Source organism: Vitis riparia, chromosome 3 (genome assembly GCF_004353265.1).
Source record: "Vitis riparia cultivar Riparia Gloire de Montpellier isolate 1030 chromosome 3, EGFV_Vit.rip_1.0, whole genome shotgun sequence".
In the NCBI taxonomy this organism is placed as follows: domain Eukaryota; kingdom Viridiplantae; phylum Streptophyta; class Magnoliopsida; order Vitales; family Vitaceae; genus Vitis; species Vitis riparia.
Genome location: NC_048433.1, coordinates 11,158,085 through 11,180,464, shown reverse-complemented (window position 1 = coordinate 11,180,464; position 22,380 = coordinate 11,158,085). Strand labels below are relative to the sequence as shown.

General features: G+C 39.1%; 1 protein-coding gene across 1 annotated transcript; it reads right to left on the bottom strand.

The window, feature by feature from the left end:
* Positions 1 to 14,628: 14,628 nt before the first annotated feature.
* On the bottom strand, positions 14,629 to 15,856 carry LOC117910940 (L-type lectin-domain containing receptor kinase IX.2-like). Its single transcript, XM_034825120.1, has 2 exons — positions 15,099 to 15,856; positions 14,629 to 15,046 (listed from the first exon to the last, which is right to left on the bottom strand). The coding sequence occupies exons 1-2, from the start codon at positions 15,854 to 15,856 to the stop codon at positions 14,629 to 14,631; spliced, it is 1,176 nt and encodes a 391-aa protein (XP_034681011.1).
* Positions 15,857 to 22,380: the final 6,524 nt, after the last annotated feature.

Here is a 22,380-nt window from a genome sequence, read left to right as displayed (position 1 = left end):
CTCTACCCATGGAGCTGAAATATACATACCTTGAAGAAAATAATCAATGTCCTGTCGTAATATCTTCATCTCTGACCAGTCATCAAGAGAAGTGTTTAATGGAAGTTCTCAAGAGGTGTAAAAAAGCAATAGGATGGCAAATATCTGATTTGAAAGGCATTAGTCCTTTAGTTTGCACGCATCATATATATAAGGAGGAGGAAGCTAAGCCAATTCGACAACTTCAAAGAAGATTGAATCCTCATTTACAAGAGGTTGTGCGAGCTGAGGTGCTGAAGCTACTTCAAGCAGGTATTATTTACCCTATATCTGATAGTTCTTGGGTAAGTCCTACTCAAGTGGTACCAAAGAAGTCAGGGATTACTGTGGTTCAGAATGAAGAAGGAGAAGAAATTACTACACGCCTCACTTCAGGGTGGAGGGTGTGTATTGATTATAGAAAGTTGAATGCAGTAACCAGGAAAGATCATTTTCCATTGCCATTTATCGATCAAGTGTTAGAGAGAGTCTCTGGCCATCTGTTCTACTGTTTTTTGGACGGGTATTCAGGGTATTTTCAAATTGAAATTGCTGTGGAAGATCAGGAAAAGACCACTTTTACATGTCCATTTGGAACATATGCTTACAGAAGAATGCCTTTTGGTTTATGCAATGCACCTACAACATTCCAAAGATGTATGTTGAGTATCTTCAGTGATATGGTGGAGCGAATTATGAAGGTTTTCATGGATGACATCACCGTATATGGAGGTACATTTGAGGAATGCTTAGTCAATTTGGAAGCGGTTCTTCACAAATGCATTGAAAAAGACTTGGTGCTCAATTGGGAGAAATGACATTTTATGGTACGTCAAGGAATTGTCCTTGGCCATATCATCTCCGAAAAGGGCATTGAAGTTGATAAAGCAAAGGTGGAGCTTATTGTCAAACTACCATCCCCAACAACTGTAAAAGGAGTAAGGCAGTTCCTTGGCCATGCAGGCTTCTATAGGAGGTTCATCACAGGCTTCTATAGGAGGTTCATCAAAGATTTTTCAAAGCTTTCAAAACCTCTTTGTGAGCTGTTAGCTAAGGATGCTAAGTTTATATGGGATGAAAGATGTCAAAATAGCTTTGACCAACTGAAGAAATTTTTAACAACAACTCCAATAGTGAGGGCCCCTAACTGGCAACTACCTTTTGAACTAATGTGTGATGCCAGTGACTTTGCTATAGGAGCTGTGCTTGGTCAAAGAGAAGATGGGAAGCCCTATGTGATCTACTATGCAAGCAAAACATTGAACGAAGCTCAAAGGAACTACACAACTACAGAGAAAGAATTGTTAGCTGTGGTATTTGCCTTGGACAAATTTTGTGCTTATTTGGTAGGGTCTTTCATCATTGTTTTCACTGACCATTCAGCCTTGAAGTATTTATTGACAAAGCAAGATGCAAAAGCAAGGTTGATAAGATGGATTCTTTTGTTACAAGAATTCGATCTTCAAATCAGAGATAAGAAAGGAGTGGAGAATGTGGTAGCTGACCATCTCTCAAGGTTAGCTATAGCACATAATTCCCATGCCTTGCCTATTAATGATGACTTTCCTGAGGAATCACTTATGTTTCTAGTAAAAACTCCTTGGTATGCTCATATTGCTAATTATCTAGTTACTGGTGAAATTCCCAGTGAGTGGAATGCACAGGACAGGAAGCACTTCTTTGCAAAAATCCATGCTTATTATTGGGAAGAGCCTTTCCTTTTTAAATATTGTGCAGATCAGATCATAAGGAAGTGTGTGCCTGAAGAAGAGCAACAAGGAATTCTAAACCATTGTCATGAGAATGCATGTGGAGGCCACTTTGCCTCTCAGAAAACAGCTATGAAGGTGTTGCAATCAGGGTTTACTTGGCCATCTCTTTTCAAAGATGCCCACATCATGTGTAGAAGTTGTGATAGATGCCAAAGGCTTGGAAAGCTAACAAAAAGAAATCAAATGCCCATGAACCCCATACTAATAGTTGAGCTATTTGATGTATGGGGCATTGACTTTATGAGACCTTTTCCAATGTCTTTTGGTAATTCTTACATCTTGGTGGGGGTGGATTATGTTTCTAAATGGGTTGAGGCAGTCCCCTGTAAACAAAATGATCATAGAGTGGTTCTCAAGTTTCTGAAATAGAACATTTTTTCAAGATTCGGGGTGCCCAAAGCTATAATCAGTGATGGAGGTTCTCATTTTTGCAACAAGCCTTTTGAAAGTTTATTAGCCAAGTATGGAGTGAAGCATAAGGTAGCTACACCTTATCATCCACAGACTTCCGGGCAAGTTGAGCTAGCAAACAGGGAGATAAAGAACATATTGATGAAAGTGGTGAGTTCAAGCAGAAAAGATTGGTCTATTAAGCTTCATGATTCATTATGGGCGTATAGAACAGCTTATAAGACTATTATTGGCATGTCCCCCTATCGTCTTGTCTATGGCAAAGCGTGTCATCTCCATGTGGAAGTTGAATACAAAGCTTGGTGGGCAATCAAAAAGTTGAATATGGACTTGATCAGGGCCGGGGCAAAGAGGTGTTTAGACCTTAATGAGATGGAGGAATTGAGAAATGATGCTTATATCAATTCCAAAGTTGCAAAACAGAGGATGAAGAAGTGGCATGATCAACTAATTTCTAACAAGGAATTTCAGAAATGACAAAGAGTTCTACTCTATGACACAAGACTCCATATCTTTCCTGAAAAGCTCAAGTCAAGATGGATAGGTCCTTTCATTATTCATCAAGTACATATCAATGGGGTGGTGGAATTATTGAATTCCAATGGCAAAGACACCTTTAGAGTCAATGGATATCGTCTTAAGCCATTCATGGAGCCGTTCAAACCAGAAAATGAGGAAATCAACCTCCTTGAGCCACAAAAAGCTTAAGCAAATAAGGGTTTGATGGACTTGGTTTCACCAAAGTCCAAAATTTTTGTAAATTTTGTAAATTTTAAAGTTTTATCCATACTTTTGATCTTAATTTTTTATCTTAAACTGTGTATTTATATGTAATTTTATCTTTTTGAATGATCTCAGGTGGGAGAAAATGCAAAGGAATTGAAAGGAAGAAATCGGAGAGAAATTGGAGTGAAAACAGAGCAAAAACAGAAGAGAAAAAGAGCTATGCGAGATCTCGCAGCCAAAGAGGAATTCTCTGCGAAAACAGCCATTTGTTGCGAAATCATTTCGCAACACAAATGAATCCTTTGCGAAAATTTTCGCAGCTGTGAAGGCGATTTTGGCACACGAGTGCCACTCCGCAGCATAGGAGCCCCCATTTCGCAGTTGCGAAAGCGGCTGCGAAGCTCTAAGGCGTGAAAAACCCCAATTCCGCAGCAATAACTCCATTCCACGGGGTGTTCTGCAGCTGCGAAACTGATTTTTGGCACATGAGTGCCATTCCGCGGTATAGTGACACCAATTTCGCAGCTGCGAAGTGAGCTGCGAAAGTGGTTTTGCTCTTGCGAAACCCCCATTTTTGCTGCGGAATCGGCCTTCTTCTGCGAAACCCAAGATGACCTTTAATATTCCGTTATTTTTTATAAATACCGGTCATTTGAGCTGCAAAGAGTTTCTGAAAGGGGAAAAGTCACAGCAACCGTCCGTTCACCTCCTCTCCAAAGCCCGACGTCGCGCGCACCTTCGGTCATCCCTTCCGGTCATCATTTCCGGCCAAATTTCGTCAAATTGAAATGGCGCGAACCAGAGGAGCCAAATCTTCCTCTCCTTCCGCCCGAAAGTGAACGCCGCGCGAGGCACTTGTTCAAGCTTCTACTTTTGAGCCTCCGAGGCCAGAAGCCGTTTCACCTCCGGCGAAGCCCGCACCGCAAAAACGTCCGACCAAGCCCGCAGTACAGCAACTTCCGGCGAGATGTCATCTCACCAGGTCAGGGGGCCGTCCCCTGCAAAAAAGAGCTAGAGTCGAAAGCTCAGAGCCCATCGACTTGACAGGGCAGTCCCCTGTTCCCTCTCCAGAGCCCTCTCCGGTGCCATCTCCGGCACCGCCAGCAAAACCTCAGGAGCACCAGCCACCACTTTCTGAGCCCCAAATTCCGTCTGGGACAGCTCCTGAAGTGATAATCAGGCGTCCGATGCTCACTCAACCACCAATTGAAGGCAATTTGGACTGCCGAGCTCGGCCATTTCACTCTGAGCTGTGCTTTGACACAGCTGCCTTCCAATTGCGGCCGGAGCTTGAAGGTTCATTCCAATTGCTGCTTAGATATCGCATGGAGCAGCTGCTGACCCCACGAGACTTCTTCTATCCCAGAGTAGCCATGGATTTTTATCAGTCCATGACTACTCAGCAGGTCAGAGATCCTACTTTAATCCATTTTACTATTGATGGACGACATGGCATTATAGGAGCTCGCCATATAGCAGAGGCCCTGCATATACCATACGAGCCAAGCCATTTTGAGGATTACCGAGCATGGGCTAGTCCTTCTCAGCTGGAAATGGTGCATATCTTGTCCAGAGGAGCTTCACAAATCCACATCTATTGAGGAGGGAACTTCCTCCAAGGATGTTTCTCATTGATGCACTCTTGCGTCATAATATTTATCCACTGTAGCACTGGATTCAGAGGAGAGGAGTTCTGTTGGAGGCCCTGTTCAGGATTTCGGAGGGATACTTTTTTGGCCCTCACCACCTGATTATGGCTGCCCTTCTTTACTTTGAAGAGAAGGTGCATAAGAAGAAGTTGCCGCGAGCTGATGCCATTCCACTTCTCTTTCCGCGGCTGCTATGTCAGATTCTTGAGCATCTGGGGTATCCATCAGATCCTCAGCTGGAACGCAAGCGTATATGTCAAGAGGTATTTACTTTCGACAAGTGGACCAATATGACAGCGTATAGAATGGAGCAGCCAGAGCTTCCACAGCCAGCTCAGATACCAGCTGCCAGGAGAGCATCTCCACGTCATATACCTGATGGTATACCCATTGCTCCTCCAACCATAGCCAGAGCCCCTCCAGTTACTCCAGCCTCATCACAGCCTTCTACTTCAGCTGAGCCAAGGATGACCATTCCCATTTCTGAGTATAGAGATTTATGCCATGCATTGCAGACCTTGACCGCATCTCAGAGCAGCCTTGCTCAGGAGATGGCAGCTATGCGAGCTCGCCAGGAGCAAATGTTGACCACTCAGGCTCAGCACACTGCCATCTTGAGGCAGATCCAGCATCATCTCGGTCTCCTATCAGCTGCTGAGCATCTCACTCCCACCACTACAGTGCCACACTCACAGGCCACAGAGCCTCAGGCCCCTCCTGAGTCAGCTACTGAAGAGGCAGAGCCATCTGCCTAAGCCATCAGCTCCAGCATCATCCTCCTATCTGATCATATATATATATATCTATTATATATTTCTTTTATGTATTTTGTTTTCGTTAGTATGTTATGAAATCCCCTCATTTTGATTTCATATATGGGGATTACTTGTATTACTTTCTTTCCAATTGTACTCAAATGATTAAAGTAATACAAATCTAGTTTTTTGTTAACTCTTAGCATTAATTTATTCTTATTTCCTTTGCTCACACCTTTTATTCTTTTTGAAACATGTGGTTTCTCCAATCAGTATTCGAAATTGATACCACTCAGGAGGTACCACTTCCTCCCTATAATTTCAATCACCCATATCACATTGAGGACAATGCTCAGCTCGGTTGGGGGGAGAAATGAGGAAGGAAGTATGCTAAGTTAAAGGAAGTATGCTAAGTTATTTTGATAATTCAGCCTTGCCTAGTAAATTAGTTGTAGTTTTTAGTTGCTTTTTACTTTAATCTCCATGGTTTATGAGGAAAAATTTTCAAATTAAAATAGGAGAAACTGAACTTTTGCTTTTCATCTAACTTAGAGTTTGGATTATGCTTGCTAAAGTGGTTCAATTGTTGAAACTTCTATTGAATTCAAGTTTAGTCCTTCCACTTTAACCTATTCACACACTGTGCACAATAGATTCTAATTATAAGATGAAAAACTATTTCCCTCTTGACTTAGAAAATTTTGGGACTTGGTATCTTTGACCTCATTTAATAATAGTGAGACACCTTATGAAAGGCCAATGAGCCTTTAAAAAAAAAAAAGAGAGAAAGAAAAATGTTTGCTTGCCTTGAAACCCGAGCAAGGTCTGAGGGGTATATGGTGAAAATCTTTAAAACCTGGTGCCCTAAGCCTTCATTGGTTGGGAGTCACCGGCCTCAATGCTCGTTACAAGGGTGGATAGGTGGAGTTAGCATATGGTAGGCGTATGCGTATATAAAAAAAGTCCAGGATAAAATCCGAGGAGTTAGTGGTTGAAAGATCCTTAAAGCTTGATGCCCTAAACCTTAATTGGTTGGGAGTCATCGATGGACCCCCATTACATGGACAAAATAGAAAAGAATGCCCTTTAAGCCTGCTACCTTAAAAAAAAAAAAAAAAAAAAAAAAAAAAAAAAAAAAAAAAAAAAAAAAAAAAAAAAAAAAAGTGTGTTCTCTGTTTATTGAATTTGGTCAATTTGCTAAGTGTTGAAAAGAGATAGGTTGGGGGGAGAGACTAGTTTAGCATGCTATATTCGGAGTCTATTATCTTACACTTAGATTTTTGTGGAAGATTAAAGTTTGGTTCTTTGGAAGTGAAAATGGTTTTAAAACTTCAATTTGCATAATGCATTCCCTTGATCAATGGTATTTAGCAAAGTTTTTGATATCTCTTGTTGAAATTTGAAGTTTTAGTTCTTTAATGTTCCATGTGAGAATTAGTCAGTCATGCCACTTAAATATTTTTTGAAAGTGATTAGCATGATGTTGTAAATTATGGTAATTTTGTTTTATTTTTCTCTCCTTCATTGCTAAGGGACTAGCAATATGTCGGTTGGGGGGAGTGATTACTACTCAAAAAGTGCTATTTGATAGCTTTTAATTAATCCTTTTAAACACTTTTGAGTAGTAGTTAGTGCCTTTTAACCCAATTAGCATGTTAAGGCCCCTTGCAATCAATTCTAATCAAAATGTATAAGTTTTGGTTTTTTGTTAGTAATTTGATCACCAAAGCATTAGGAGATCGAGGAGAGTTATATGGAATCCTTGGCAAGCAATGGGAAGCTAAGAGGAATGAAGAATCAAAGCTTTGAAGCATTTTTGCCATAAGCAAAATCCGGAATGCAAGGAGAGAAGCAAAGAAAAGGAAAAGCAAAGAGGATTCAGCCATGGAGCACTCTTGATGACAGTCACTGCAGCTAGTTTTGGAGCACTTCCTGATGTCCAAATTATGCATACAATATGTCATTTGAAAGCTTGGGAAGTCAACAATCCAATGCCTCAAACCGTGTGCAATTTGGATCTGAAATGAGGAAGCTACAGCCATTGGAAGATAACTGCTCCAAGCTGAAGGAAGGAAGACTTCAGTAAAGTGCTGCGAAATCACCATTTTTTGTTGCGAAGTGATTTCGCAGCCTTTTTGCACAGTGCTATGGAGTTCCCCTGAAGCTTCACGCCGCGATGGAAGCCAAACACCTCAAGTTGGAAGTCCACTTTGCAAAGGTGTTGAAGCAGCTGGCTGCTATGAAGAAATTTCGCAGCTCCTCTTGAGTACCTGCGAAATTTCGCAGACCTCATCTTTCACCTGCGAAGTGGTCCTTAGTGCTTCCTGATATTTGTAACCGACTCTTGGAAATATTTTTCATTAGATTTTTGTTGCCTAAATGCCTAAATTCTCCTTGTAAGTCACCAATGATAGTTTTCCTTAGCTTTTAAGTTAGGAATTTAGCAAAATACCATGGGATAGCTGTAATTGGGATTTTTTTGGTATAAAAGGGAGCCCGAGGAGCCTGTTCTGAGGGTGGCCTGGTTGTTGAACCTTTTGTAAGTTAACAAGAAAGAAATACAGGGAGCTTTAGCTCTTCACTACCTTACCTTCTCACTTCGTATTTTAATATTTTTACTAAGTTATGCACTCTCTGAGGAGCTTTCCCCAGAGAATGAGTAGCTAAGCTTTTTAGTTCCTTGGAGTTAAGGTTGTCGGGAAAGGTTCCAAGTGCATCAATCAGAAGCTTTGTGGTTTCAGCTATGAATGAAGAGTAAGTGTGTCCCGTGAATGGTTTCTAATGTTTTTAGTTAACTTAAAACACCTTGGAGTCACCTGGGCCAACACTTGGTAAGGCAAGTGATCTCTAACCGTAGAGATGCACTAGTTTACCCCTTGCGAGCCTTTGGTAGGTGACTTGAAGGTAGGATTTTCTAGAATAGCCAACACTTGGTAAGCTTTTGGACTCCTAGGAGACATCCATTAGTTACCTCTTGCGAGCTTTTGAAGGGTAATCCAAGGTTAAAGATCACCTTGAATGGTAAAAGCTAAGTGAGAGGCTCAAACCATTGCAAGTTGCATCAGTGAGAGAATTAAAGCTGAAATCCAATTGAGGGATGCATACAAGCAGCACCTGTTAGAGAATTGACTTAGTGTTAAGTCTCTAATGTGAGGAATTAAACCAAGTGACCGGAGCTATGCTTTTGCATGAGGAACCTCCCCTGTATACCTGAATCTCCAAGGAATGCTTTTCTTCTTAAGTTATTTTCATCACTTGTTGTGTTGTTAATTTAAGTCCATACCTTTTTCAACTAAAGTTTGTGTTTTATTTCTTAAGCTAACCTTGAAATGAAACAACACCAAGTCACTTTGAATTGGTATCATTTTCAACTTGAGTACCCTTCCCAGTGGAACGATCCTAGAGCCACTATGCTATAGTAGCTTTGTATTTGCTACCCTAGTTCATGGTGTAATAGGTTATAAATTTTGTTGATTACTCCCTCCATCAAGGAGCACCAGCTGGACAAGAATCAGCTGAGACACCAATTGGGCACGAATCAAGTGGTTGGTTTAAGGTCATCAGGAATGGTAAGGCAAGCTATGAGATTGATTTTTTGAATGGGTAAATATTATTTTAGGAGTTAGTAGTCATCATGTGGGTGTTAGGAAGGCAAATTGAGAAAGGAAGGGTGTGGGGAGAGGAGTGGGTGAGCAGTAAGAGTAGGGTCAAGGGAGGTAGATATGATAGACGAGTCTTGTGGGGATAGATACAAGTGGGTTGGGGTAGGATATATGTTGGAGGGTGATAGTGAGGTGGATAGTGGGGTTTTTGATAGGATGGTGGGTGGGTCTTGTGACAATGCATCACATGGAGGTCTCTAAATTAAGGGGCAGAGTTGTCATGGGGCTGAGAATGGTAGTGGTAAAAGAGGAAGAAGAGAGATAGTAAGGATAGGAGGGACCTAAGAGGAAATAGTGTCAGGTTGAGGACGAGGTAAATGACTTTAAAGAGACGCGAAGGGAAACACAAACTAAAAAAATTGACATGACGAGAGACAAAGATTTTGGAGGTGGAATGATCAAGGGAACGATAAGTGCTTTGAGTGAGGGAGTACCTTATGAAAACATATGGTTTAGAGTGGGAGGCAAACTTGTAAGTGGAGTAGGGATGAAGCCAAGGGTAGCAAAGACAACCAAAGACACAAAGTTTGGAGTAATTAAAAGAAGTGTCAAAGAGTTCCTCAAAGGAAAAAGAGATATTAAGGGTGGGAGTGGGCATGCAGTTTATAAGATAGATAGCAGTGACGAAAGCATGAGATCAAAAGGCAATGGAAAAAGAAGCATAAGAAATAAAGGAAAGATTGGTTTCAACAATATGATGATGATGTCTTTCGGAATAGCCATTATGTTCAGGGGTATAGGGGGGGAGTGGTGATGTGAGAGATACCTTGGGTGGCAAGAAACTTTGCAAGTGCTTGGTATTCACCTCCATTATTATAGTAAAGGTGATTTCCTGATCAAAGTATTTTTTCCACAAGAGCCTTAAATCGAATAAATACATCATGAACTTGGGATTTTTGCTTGAGTGGATAAAACCAAAAATACTTTATGAAATGATCAACAAAGATAACATAATATTTACAATCATTATAAATGATAACAAGAGAAGTCCACACATCAAAGAATAAGGTAAAAATTCAACCGATACATGACTTGATGTGTAAAATTGAGAGATTGAAATCAAGTTCTTTTTCATGATAGGTATGCAAAAAACATTATCTAAAGAAAGGTAGTACTGGGAGTAGTAAAAGAGATGGAACCAGTGATGGGAAGCCCTGTGCTATCACCAATCATGATGTGGTTGGTGCCAGTGTACAGGGAATTAAGGGGTAGATTACTCAAGTTAGTGGTAACATGGTGTGAAGTACCACAATCAAGAAGCCACAATGGAGGGTCTGAAGTGGTGTTGATAGTAAGATGAGCACAGGGTTGCCTTGGTGCCTATTGATGAGGTGTCAAAAGGCAGGAATGTATGGAGGCTTGAACCGATATGAAATATAAGGAAGAGTATCTTTTAGTAGTGTGGCCTTGGACACCATAAATTTGATAAAAACATTGGAAAGGGCATGAAGGGGGGCGATTACCTTGTGATGGTACTAAATTTAACCCAGCATTGAAGGTTGTAGGGGAGCGATTGTTGGAAAAAGAGGATAGATGTTATAGATGCACGTGATTGGGGTGTCCCATGATTGAACGACATAGATTAGTTCTTAGTATTCATCACCGAGACTGTTAAGGATTTTCTTCATGAAATCCTCTTCATCCATTGGGGCACCAAGGATAGCAAGTTCATCGGCATGGGCTTTGACAGTTTGTAAGAAGACATTGATACTTTGCAAACCCTTGGTGGGATTCTTAAGATGGATCTTGACTTGTTTAATGTGACCACACAATGATTTGGCATAGTTATTAGTAGGGATGGTCCATGCTTCAGAAGAGGTTATGGCATGGTGTGAACCCCTTAAAAAGACCAATGTTTTTTTTTATTATTATTTATGGGATTTAGCTGGGACCACCCGAGAGATGGGGAGCTTTCTTAGTAGGATGGGGGGGACCCCTTTCTGAAGGAGAACAACTTCATAGACACGGCAAAGGGCATGGATGGTCAAGTGGGTGGTTGAGGAGGCCATGCCTGCTGATAGAAGAACAGGAAGGCAAGTAGGGGCTTGCCAAGGAGGAGAAGAAAGAGGAAGAAAGAGAAAAGGAGGAAGAAGGAGGAGGCCTGGGATTTTTATTTTTTCTTTAGGGTGTGGGGGATATTCAGACAGAGAGGGGAAGGTGGCGCTGTGGAATATTCAGGTAAGGTCCTCTGTTAATCTATGAAGATTATTTTGTGATTTGCTGTGGGCATCCAAAACCACAAATTTGTTTTAATCAAATACGATTGCCTACATGTGCTTGCTCTGTTTTTGCTTCCTGCAATTTTGTTGATTTTTCCCCTGCAAGAGGTTGGATCCTCACCTGGGTTTGATATTTGATTATAGCATTGAGAACTTCCAGTTCTCTCCACCCTTGCATGGCCGGGCATGGCCACATTGAACCCATACCATGCTCACCACCTCAGCTATCCTAGTTCCCATCCATGCCCATTACGCCCATTCCCCTCACTCTCGCATGGCCATGCATAGCCATGCATGGCCGCCATCTTTCATACCCATCTCCTCAAGCTCGCTCAATCAGCTGAATCAATGGTGACATTGGAGCTTCTCCTCTCTCATGCTTGACGCCATTGCACCACCAGAGCCAGAGCTTCATTTCTAAGGTTCCATTGGTCTCTTTGTTCATCATCGTCATCATCATCAAAACCGGACCCGCCTCAACCCGACGAGCCCCTAAAGAGGAGCATTGAATCAGTGCCAATCCAAAGCATTTCCTACGCTATGAAACCGAAGGACCAATCCCCACCAAGCCTAGAGAATCCTCAACCCCAAGCACCGTCGCCGTGGCCACCGCTCCCACGGCGGTCGAGGTAGCCCGAGTCCGACTAGGGCAGCACGGAGAGTCGCTCGATGTGGACTCGAGAAGGCATGCGGTATACGAAAGACGCACCTTCGATCTCGCCTGCGTCGTATCCTACCCGAGTGGTGTCGCTGCTGGAGGACAGAGTCATAGTTGAGACGGGGGCGGAGGCGGAGGCGGAGGAGGAAGTGAGGAAGAAGGAGCACGTAGACGTGCCGAGAAAGCGACGCGCGTCGACTGCCAGTCTCTAACATTTATTCCGACGTGGTAGAGTCAGCCGCTGCCGCCGCGGAGAGGTGGTGAGGGTGTTGAAGCCAGGCGAGGCGAGAGAGGGGGAGGGGGGAGGTAGTGGGTGAGGAAGATGGGTTTTTGAGCCCGCCCATGTTAGCATTGGATTTGGGCTTGGGTTAGGGCACCAAGCCCAAGTTTGTGATCAAGTTAGCCCATTGGGCTTGCCCATAGTATCGGATATGGGCTTGAGTTTGGAGCCCAGCCCAAGCTTGTTGATGGGGGGGGCCTCATGGCTCCTCAAGCTAGCCACCCTCATGGCCCAAGTCCATGTTAAGCTAGCCCATTTGGTAGCCTCAATTCAAAATAAAATCTCTATACCTCTAATCCTTCAAAAATCATATGCCTTAATTTAATTTTTCAATAATTAGTTCAAATCTCATTTTCATCCATTAGAATTATTTATCCCATATTATCTAGCTATTTAAAGTCTAAGTCTTTCAAGGAAATCCTATGTCTTAATTTAATTCTTCAATAATTAGTTCAAATCTCATTTTCATCCATTAGAATTATTTGTCCCATATTATCTAGCTATTTAAAGTCTAAATCTTTCACAAGGAAATCCTATGTCTTAATTTAATTTTTCAATAATTAGTTCAAATCTCATTTTCATCCATTAGAATTACTTATCCCATATTATCTAGCTATTTAAAGTCTAAATCTTTCAAGGAAATCCTATGTCTTAATTTAATTCTTCAATAATTAGTTCAAATCCCATTTTCATCCATTAGAATTATTTGTCCCATATTTATCTAGCTATCTAAAGTCTAAATCTTTCCAAGAAATCACATATCTTAATTTAATTTTTCAATAATTAGTTCAAATCTCATTTTCATCCATTAGAATTATTTATCCCATATTATCTAGCTATTTAAAGTCTAAATCTTTTAAGGAAATCCTATGTCTTAATTTAATTCTTCAATAATTAGTTCAAATCTCATGCATTTTCATCCATTAGAATTATTTGTCCCATATTTATCTAGCTATCTAAAGTCTAAATCTTTCAAGGAAATCATGTCTTAATTTAATTCTTCAATAATTAGTTCAAATCTCACTTTCATCCATTAGAGTTATTATCCCATATTCATCTAGTTATTTAAAGTCTAATATTTCAAAAATCCCATGTCTTAATTTAATTTTTCCATCCTAAAAATGCTACAATTCGTTTAAATCTTATTTTCATCAATTAAAATTATTATCATATATTTACCTAATTATTTAAAGTCTAACCCTTCAAAAATCTCATGTCTTAATTCAATTTTTCAACAGTCCGTGCAAACCTTATTCGTCTAAATGTTATCTTCCTTAAGTAGAATTATTATCATATGTCTATTTATTTATTTAAAGTCCAATTCTTCAAAAACCCAACGTCCTAATTTAATTTTCGATCTCAAAAATTCCACTACTCATTTTTTATTCGTTTAAATATTATTTTCATTAAATTAGCATTATTATTCCATATTTATTTATTTATTCCAACCATTAAAGTTTAATTCATCATAACCCGACTTCCAAATCTAATTTCCAATCTCAAAAGCTCCACCGTCCCTATATCTCCGTTTAACGATTATTCTTGTTATTGATGTTATCCCATCCACTTACTTATTCAGTTATTCATATACCAAAGATCTCGTCTCTAAATATTTTCTTAAATTTTCAATCTATGAGTTTAATCTCCAATCTTTAAAAATTCTGTCTCTCGTAATTATTTACCTGATCTTTATTATTTCACCATCGTCACTATCCCATTCATTTACTTATTCGCTCATCCGCTTATCCACTCATTTTAAATCCCAAACTCTCAAATCATTTTTCAAATTTCCAACCTCGTTCAAATTCAATTTCTAAAATTCTCATTCTTACATTTAGTTTCTAAAAGTCTGATCTCCAAATAAACTCTAAAATTCCAATTTTTAAATAACCTTCGAGACTCCAATTTTTCAAATAAATTTCAAAAATCCAATTTTTTCTCAAATAGTTTTAATTCCATTCTGGCCTTCAAACAATCTTCTGCTCCACTTGGTTTTAATAAGCATGAACAAATTTCTCATAATTCCAAAATAATGGAGTCTGTGACATTAATTCATGCAAAATAAACGGGCTATGGTGAGGGCCCTACATAAGTGATTTTATGAGTCGATTGATTGATTTGATTATCCCACACGATTGATTCATTTTGCCTTATGACATGCATGAGATTATTCTTTTAATTGTGTACTAACCCTCTTTCTTGATAGCGCATTGATCGATTGATGCCAAGCTATGCCCCGTTCTCACTTCGGTCGATTCTTTATTGAGTGGTTTGATTCCCTCACATGCATGATCACCCTGAGTATTCATTGATTTCCACATTAATTGCCACAACAACTTCATTTTATTAGTAGAGACCCGACTTTAGGGACTTAGAGGGGTGCTACGGTCTTTACCGTACCTTCCCGATAAGTAACCTGACCCTTGAGCCCGATCCGGTTTAGACCCTCTTGATACCCTCCTTTATCCCGATCCGGTGCTACGGTCTACTGACGATCTTCACTTCAGATGCATACTCCTTTATCCCTTGTTTAGACCCTCTTGATACCCTCTTAACAGCAATGTAGGAGCTCAGATTCCACAAGAAACCTTTATAAACCCCACCAAACCCTCCCTCTCCAAGCTTCTCTCCCTCTGCAAAGTTATTTGTGGCAAGAACCAACTCTTGATGCGTAAACTTCCGTGTCCCAGTACCCCTTTTAAAATCGTCATCCATGGACAGGTCAAAATCAGGATCTTCTCCCCCTTTCCCACTTAACCTTTTCTTCCACAAGCAAAAGCAGACCAATCCCAACCCAGCCACTAGGGCACAAGCGCCAAGACTCAATCCCACCGCTAGTCCTGTCTTCTTTTCTTGGTTTTTCTCTGCACTATCAGAGATTTGTAACGCTGATGAGCTGAAATTCCATGAGTAAATGACGTTTATCTCGGACAAATCTCCTGTAGCACTTGAGAAGCCAATAGTAACGAATTCGGGCAAGGCTCAGATTAACTTTATAACATAGGCTTTGTAGAGTAGTGTCATTATACAAATCATCAGTGCCAAAGATAACACTCAGATTTTCGGAACTAGAAGCGTAACTGATGGAAACATGATTTATTTTTCCTTCCTGAATATTACTCAACCATGTCACGTTTTTCACAGATTTCATGGAGTTAATATCGATACCAACAAGATCAGGTTTTGGATCCCAGGCATTTTGAAAAGTATCAAACTCCACTGCAAAAAAGTGATTTGCTTCTGAGTTCAGCGTCTGGTTGTTAGACACAAGACCCAGGCCGCCTCCTGTCACATCTGAAGGCAGTTGGGTACCGTTTGGAGCAAGAAAGAATGTGAATCCATCACCATAAGAAGATTTTCTTTGGGAATCAATTTCAAATGAGAAATTGGTACTGAAATCAGCCATTCTTCCCGAGGCCTTCTCCCAAAGTTGAAACGGCTCATGATATGTGGCTCGACCCCAACTATCATTCATCTTTTTGTCCTGCTGGTTTCTGGTGAGGTGGAGGATTTTATCAGCAGAATAAGAAGCATGCCCCTCAAAATGAACACGATGACCATTCCGATCAAAATTGTTGAAACTGAAAGATAATGATGAATTCGTAGAAGGGATCATTGGAGACAAGAAAAAGGAGACCATGAAGATATGGAGGAAAGGAAGTGTATTTGACTGGAGTTGGGCAATACCAGCGTTGCAGACAGCCATGGCTGGAAGGTTGGTTGAGTTTGAGACTTGCAGATTGCTAAATAATTTATAGTTGCAAGAGGCTTCCAAATTGACTTAAAGATATATTTTTAGTTTCCAAAAAGTGGATTCATTTTTGAAGACAAATAAAGGCGAGGATATTAATTAAAATAAAAAATAAAAAATCTAACAACAAAAGAGAATGCAAACAAACATAAGAAGGCCAAACTTTTAACCGTACTTCAATATCAAACAAAACTAGTGTTACAAGAACCACTTATTAGTAGAGAAACCAACTTTAGTTTTTGTTGATCTTGAGTCATTTTTAATGGAGATAATTTCTCGTCATTGCTTGAATTGACAACACATATGTCTTCTTCATTATAGACTGATTCTATAATGAATTTTGCTAACATTATAGAAGAAATCTAACAAATCAACTCCCATAGAACATACTATTATTGTCTTCTTGAAATACAAAATCGATCAAGTTAAATAGGAGAGGTTTTTTAGAAGTTCAAAAGATTGCACCTATTATAGGACACCAAGTGACTTTTTCAACGGTATCAAATAAGGTTAAAGCAACATGGTGAGTTTTATCAACACTTATAAGACTTGATATATACATGTATTAATATGATGAAGCATTAAAATTGATAAAAAAAAGGAGGAATTATTTATTAGAATACAAAAATGTAAGAATATATATAGTTATATAAACACATTTTCTTCCATGATTGAACCAATTGATTAAGAATATAAAAAACTTGCAAAATATTTAGTAGAGAAAAAAAGGACGCACTTAATATTCAATTTAAAAAAAAAAAAATTGAAGGAACAAAAACTCTCGTCACCTCTCTCTCTCTCTCTCTCTGAATTCAAAGAAAATAAATTGAAAGAAAATTTTGAAACGGACCAAAAAAATCGATTTCTAGACAATAATTCAGTTCCCACAGTTTAGTGCATACAAGGAAGTTAAAACAACGACATATGTGTTTAAATTTTGGTCATGCTCTACCAATTGTAAGAGTCTAAACAACGTTCAATTATGTGATTACAAGTTAGAAGAGCTAATATGCCAATTATTTATACCGAATGGGCCATAGACCAAGACCTCCACAATCTCTCAACTTTGCCAAAGATAATCCAAAATCATTTATTTTATAATCATCAAATTATCTTGTTTGATTTTCCCAAAACTTGTTGCCGTTTAAATTGTTTTTCACGTGTTTTAGTCTAACTTGATAAGATTATGGTGCAGTCTGTTATGTTTCTAATCTCTTAAAATTCATCTTTGAATCGATGGTGTGGTAGTTTATCCCTCTAGTCTCTTAAAGTTCATTCCCTCTCATGTTTAATCTCCTAAAACTCGTTATTTTCTGATTTGTCCCTTTCTAAAAGCTATTTTGTGTTTTGACTACGATGACTTCAAAACTCTCAACCCTATCAAATTTTAAACAACTTCATCACAGGATATGGAAACGATGGATTCTAACACCCAAAATAACTTAGGTTGGATTATTAATTCCTATACAAAAATCATAATCTTTGTATACAAAAATATTATACTATGAGACCGTAGTGGACAAAACTCATTCTAATTTTATCATCACAATGTGGAGACAGTTGCCACATTGAAAATAAACCAGGAACCACAAGTGACTTTGGAAATTAAGATGCAATTCCAAAAGTTGCTTTTGAATTTTGCAATTGTATATAAAATGGAGAGTTACAAGTCGCTTTAAATTATTTAAAGGTATATGTTAAAGCCATGTACAGCTGTAACTAAACAGCATTAGTTAGAAACCTGTAACTAACCTCTAACTAGTTGATCAGTTCTGGTACTGTTAGATAATTAGTTATAAGGCATAACTAACTTCAAATACATGTATATATGTTGAGTCACGACTCACAAAAACAAGAGATGAATCTCAGAAAATAAAGAATTCAGAAGATTCAAGAATACTCTATTCTACCCTGTTTTTCAGTTTTCATTCCTCTCAGCTTTTCACTTCTCACATGGTACAGAGCAAACAACAATGGCAGATCACTCAACCAATGTGACTCCATTGCAAGATTCTGGAGAGGTTCCAACTGCTGGAACTGGTCTGATTACGAGACAAACTACATCTTAGATGATTCCATCACTCGGTCAATCCCTTACGATCAAACTCGATCGTAATGACTTCCTTATTTGGTGCAATCAGATGCTTAATGTGGTCATTGCCAGCAGATTTGATGATATTCTTGATGGAACCCGACCATGTCCACCACATTTTCTACCTGATCTGAACTCTACCTCTGCCACAACATTCAAATCTCCAATTGTAAATCCAGAATACATCAATTGGCAGCTCCAAAATCGATTGGTGATGAGTTGGATTTACTCCTCACTCACCGAACCGATGATGACTCAGATCATGAGTTACAACACAGCTCATGAAATTTGGGAATCCTTATGACAAAGTTTCACTTCTGCTTCTTGAGCTCATATAATGGAGCTTCGTCTGCATCTTCAAACTATACCCAAAGGTGGCTTGAACATGCTTGACTACATGTTACAAATACGTAATATTTGTGACAATCTAACTGCTATTGGAGAACTAGTGTCTGAGCAAGATCAGATTATGGCAATACTGGGTGGATTAGGGTCTGAGTACAATCCTTTTGTAGTGACTATTACTTCACGAGCTGAACCAATCTCTGTTGAAGAATTGCAAAGTCACCTCATCGTTTTTGAACGACGTCTTGAACGACAAAGATCTGTAGAAGAACAGACTCTGATCCAAGCAAATGTTGCTCTGTTTCAACAACAAAAGAAAAGGAAGAATACCTACAATTCTAAATTTCGTCCAAATACCAGACAGAACTCAGGAAATGGTCAATTTTCTGGTGGTAACAATCAGAATTTTAAACCAAAGAATTCTGCTACTGGACAGACCATACACAATAGTGGTAACACGTCTGGACCTTCCAAGCCTCAGTGTCAGATTTGTTCTAAGCTCGGACACACTGCTTTACAATGTTGGTATCGGTTCAACTCTGATTATCAACCAAAAGATTCTAAACATTCCACATCTAACAATCCTTAGGCTATGAATGCAACTTTTGTAATAATGGGAGACACTTCTTGGTTTCTTGATACAGGGGCTACCCATCATCTCACATATGATCTTAACAATCTAACAATCCATAATCCGTTTACTAGCAATGACAAAGTAATTGTTGGAGATGGTAAGGGTTTATCCATTACAAATATTGGTAAATTTTCTCTTGCCTCTTCAAATGGTTCCTTGGTTTTCAATGATGACTTACATGTTCCCTCTATTACCACCAACTTACTTAGTGTGCAACGATTTTGCTCAAACAATGGCACCTTTGTTGAATTCCATCCTTCTCATTTTGTGGTGAAGGATCAGAAAACGAGACTTGCTCTTCTTCAAGGAAAAATTGAGAAGGGTCTCTATAAACTTCCTGCTGCACCAAGAGTTGTTGGTCATCCACTAGCATTTTACTCCACTAATAGTACTTCAGATGCTGGTTCTTTAAGGCTTTGGCATAATAGACTCGGTCATCCCTCTGTTGATGTAGTTTCCAAAATTTTATCTGTTTGTGAAATACCTCTGAAACATGACAATAATAACTCTGTATGTGAGTCTTGTCAGTTTGCTAAAAGCCATCATTTGCCATTTGAAAGATCCACTTCTAGAGCAATAAAACCATTTGGTCTCATCCATGTTGATCTTTGGGGTGCACCTCCTATAGTTTTTGTCAATGGTGCTTGATATTTCCTCTTGCTAATTGATGATTTTAGTAAATTCTCATGGCTGTACCTTTTGGAAACTAAAGATGAAGCTTTACTTATGTTCCAATGTTTTCAAGCCATGGTTGAAAGACAATTTGATACTAAAATTCAATGTGTTCAGTCTGATGGGCGCGGGGAGGGAGGGAATTGAGTTTCAGGCTTTTCAGAATTATTTGGCTACAAATGGTCTTCTTCATCAAGTCTCTTAGCCTTATACTCCTCAGCAAAATGGAAGAGTTGAAAGGAAGAATCGTCATGTTGTGGAAGTTGGTCTTTCTTTGTTAATACAAGCTGGAATGCCTCTCAAATATTGGTCATTTGCATTTCAAACTGCCATTTTTCTCATAAATCGGCTTCCTTCTGTTGTTCTTTCACAAAATTCTCCTTATGGAGTTCTTTATAATCGTTTACCTGATTATATATCTCTTCAAAGTTTTGGATGCTTGTGTTTTCCTTATCTTCGCCCTTATGCTTCTCACAAGCTAGTAAATAGATCTGTTGTTTGTTGTTTTTTGGGTTATAGTGCTAAACACAAGGGATTCCTCTGTTTGGATATGGCTTTCTCTCGGATATATGCTTCCCGACATGTTATATTTGATGAAACTCAATTTCCATTTTTAACAAAATCTTTATCCTCTCAACCAGTATCATCATCCAATTCCTCTTCAACACTTCTCGATTCTGGTATTCTCTCTATTTCCCCACCATCTACAAGGAATCCTCATCATCCTCCCCCTCATTTTTCTTCTCCTATTACTATCCCTACCGATTTTGTTCCATCTCTTCCACCTTCCTTTCCTACTTTACCACAATTCTCTATTCCAGCCTCCACTCTTGATCCTCCTTCACTTCCAAACTGAACCATTGTTACTCGTAGCCAAAATGGTATTTTTAAACCCAAAAAAATATTCAGCCTTGTTGTCCAAACTACTGCAGCTGAACCCTCCTCTTTCAAAGAAGCAATGTTGCATCCTGACTAGCAAGCTGCTATGAAGACTGAGTATGATGCTCTTCTCACCAATTCCACATGGACATTAGTTCCTAAACCTGTTAACAAACGCATTATTGGTTGTAAATGGGTATACAAGCTGAAACTCGAAGTTGATGGCTCAGTTGATTGTTTTAAAGCCCACTTAGTTGCAAAGGGTTTTAATCAAACATATGGTATTGATTATTTTGAAACCTTTTGCCCTGTTGTAAAACCAACTACTATACGAATTGTTCTTTCTCTTGCTATATCTCATGGTTGGTTAGTGAAACAATTAGATGTTAATAATGCCTTTCTCAATGGTGAGTTAGAAGAAGAGGTTAACATGGTTCAACCTCCAGGCTTTGTTGATCATTCTAAACCCGGTTTTGTCTATAAACTTCACAAAGCCTTGTATGGTCTGAAGTAAGCTCCTCGGGCATGGTTCACCAAATTGAAGAACTCCTTACTTGCTTGGGGCTTCTCTTGTTCTTTATCTGATTCCTCTATGTTTCTTTTTCGGAAAGGGATTGACATGATCATTATTCTCATCTATGTTGATGACATTATTGTTATTGGTTCTAATACTGTGTTAGTCCACCAAGTGGTTTCTTCTTTACACTCTCAGTTTGCTCTCAAGGACCTTGGTATTCTGAATTACTTCTTGGGTGTTGAAGTATGTTGGCAAGGATCTTCTCTTCATCTTTCCCAAACCAAATATATTCAAGACTTATTAACTCTTGCTGGACTTGCAGATTGTAAAGCTATTGCTACACCAATGACTACCTCTCACACTTTATCTGCCTTTGAAGGTTCCCTCTTGGCTGACCCTTCTCAATATCGCATCATTGTTGGAGCCCTGCAATATTGTACCATTACAAGGCCTGACATTTCTTTCTCTATCAATAAACTTTTCCAATTCATGCAATCACTAAGTGATCTTCATTAGCAAGCTGTTGAACGATTATTGCGTTATATTAAGGGCACTACTTCCTTTGAAGGTCTTCAAAGCCTATTATAGATTTGCAACTAATCAAGCTCTAGATTGTGGAGATATCCAGAGGATGTTTTTAGAAATTCAACTTTCTAAAACTAAAACTTTTTTAAGAATGATTCTCAAGAACAACTTCAAAGCAAGGTTAAAACATTTTGAGGACTTGCATGGAAACTGTTCATCAAATCTCATAGACAAAGCAGTTGAATGGAATTCTATTCTAGAAAAATTGCTGGGGAGCTGAGTAGTTATTGTTATTTTGGAATTATCACAAATGTATGGTCAAATAATTATGTATAATAGATAAAAAGGAAGGTAAGTAAATATTGAATCTTAAAAATGGATGATCAAGGTTAGAGTTTGACTCTATGTCCTTTAGACGAATTTGCCCCGCACTAGTGCTTACGGTTTGTTGACAATCGTCTCCCAAGATACAACGATCACTTTCTTGTGATAGTAGCACTCCAAATCACACGAAACGGCGAATCACTTGATGACTTGAACTCTCTTGAATACCAAGCACTTGGAAGAAAGGAGAAGAAGTGGAGAGAATCGATGATGGAATGAAAATGAGAAATGGGGGGGAGGGCGTTATTTATAGGTTTTCTAGTAACTCTTAGAAGAGATGTGTCTTAAATACTTGACATATCCTTTGACACAAGTTGCAAGTTGTTTCCATTAGGAAGAGTTGTGTCTAATTGAAACGGTATGTCTTAATTTCCATTCACCTATAAATATCCCAACAGCAATTATGGAATATGTCTTCAGTGTTCAGTGAT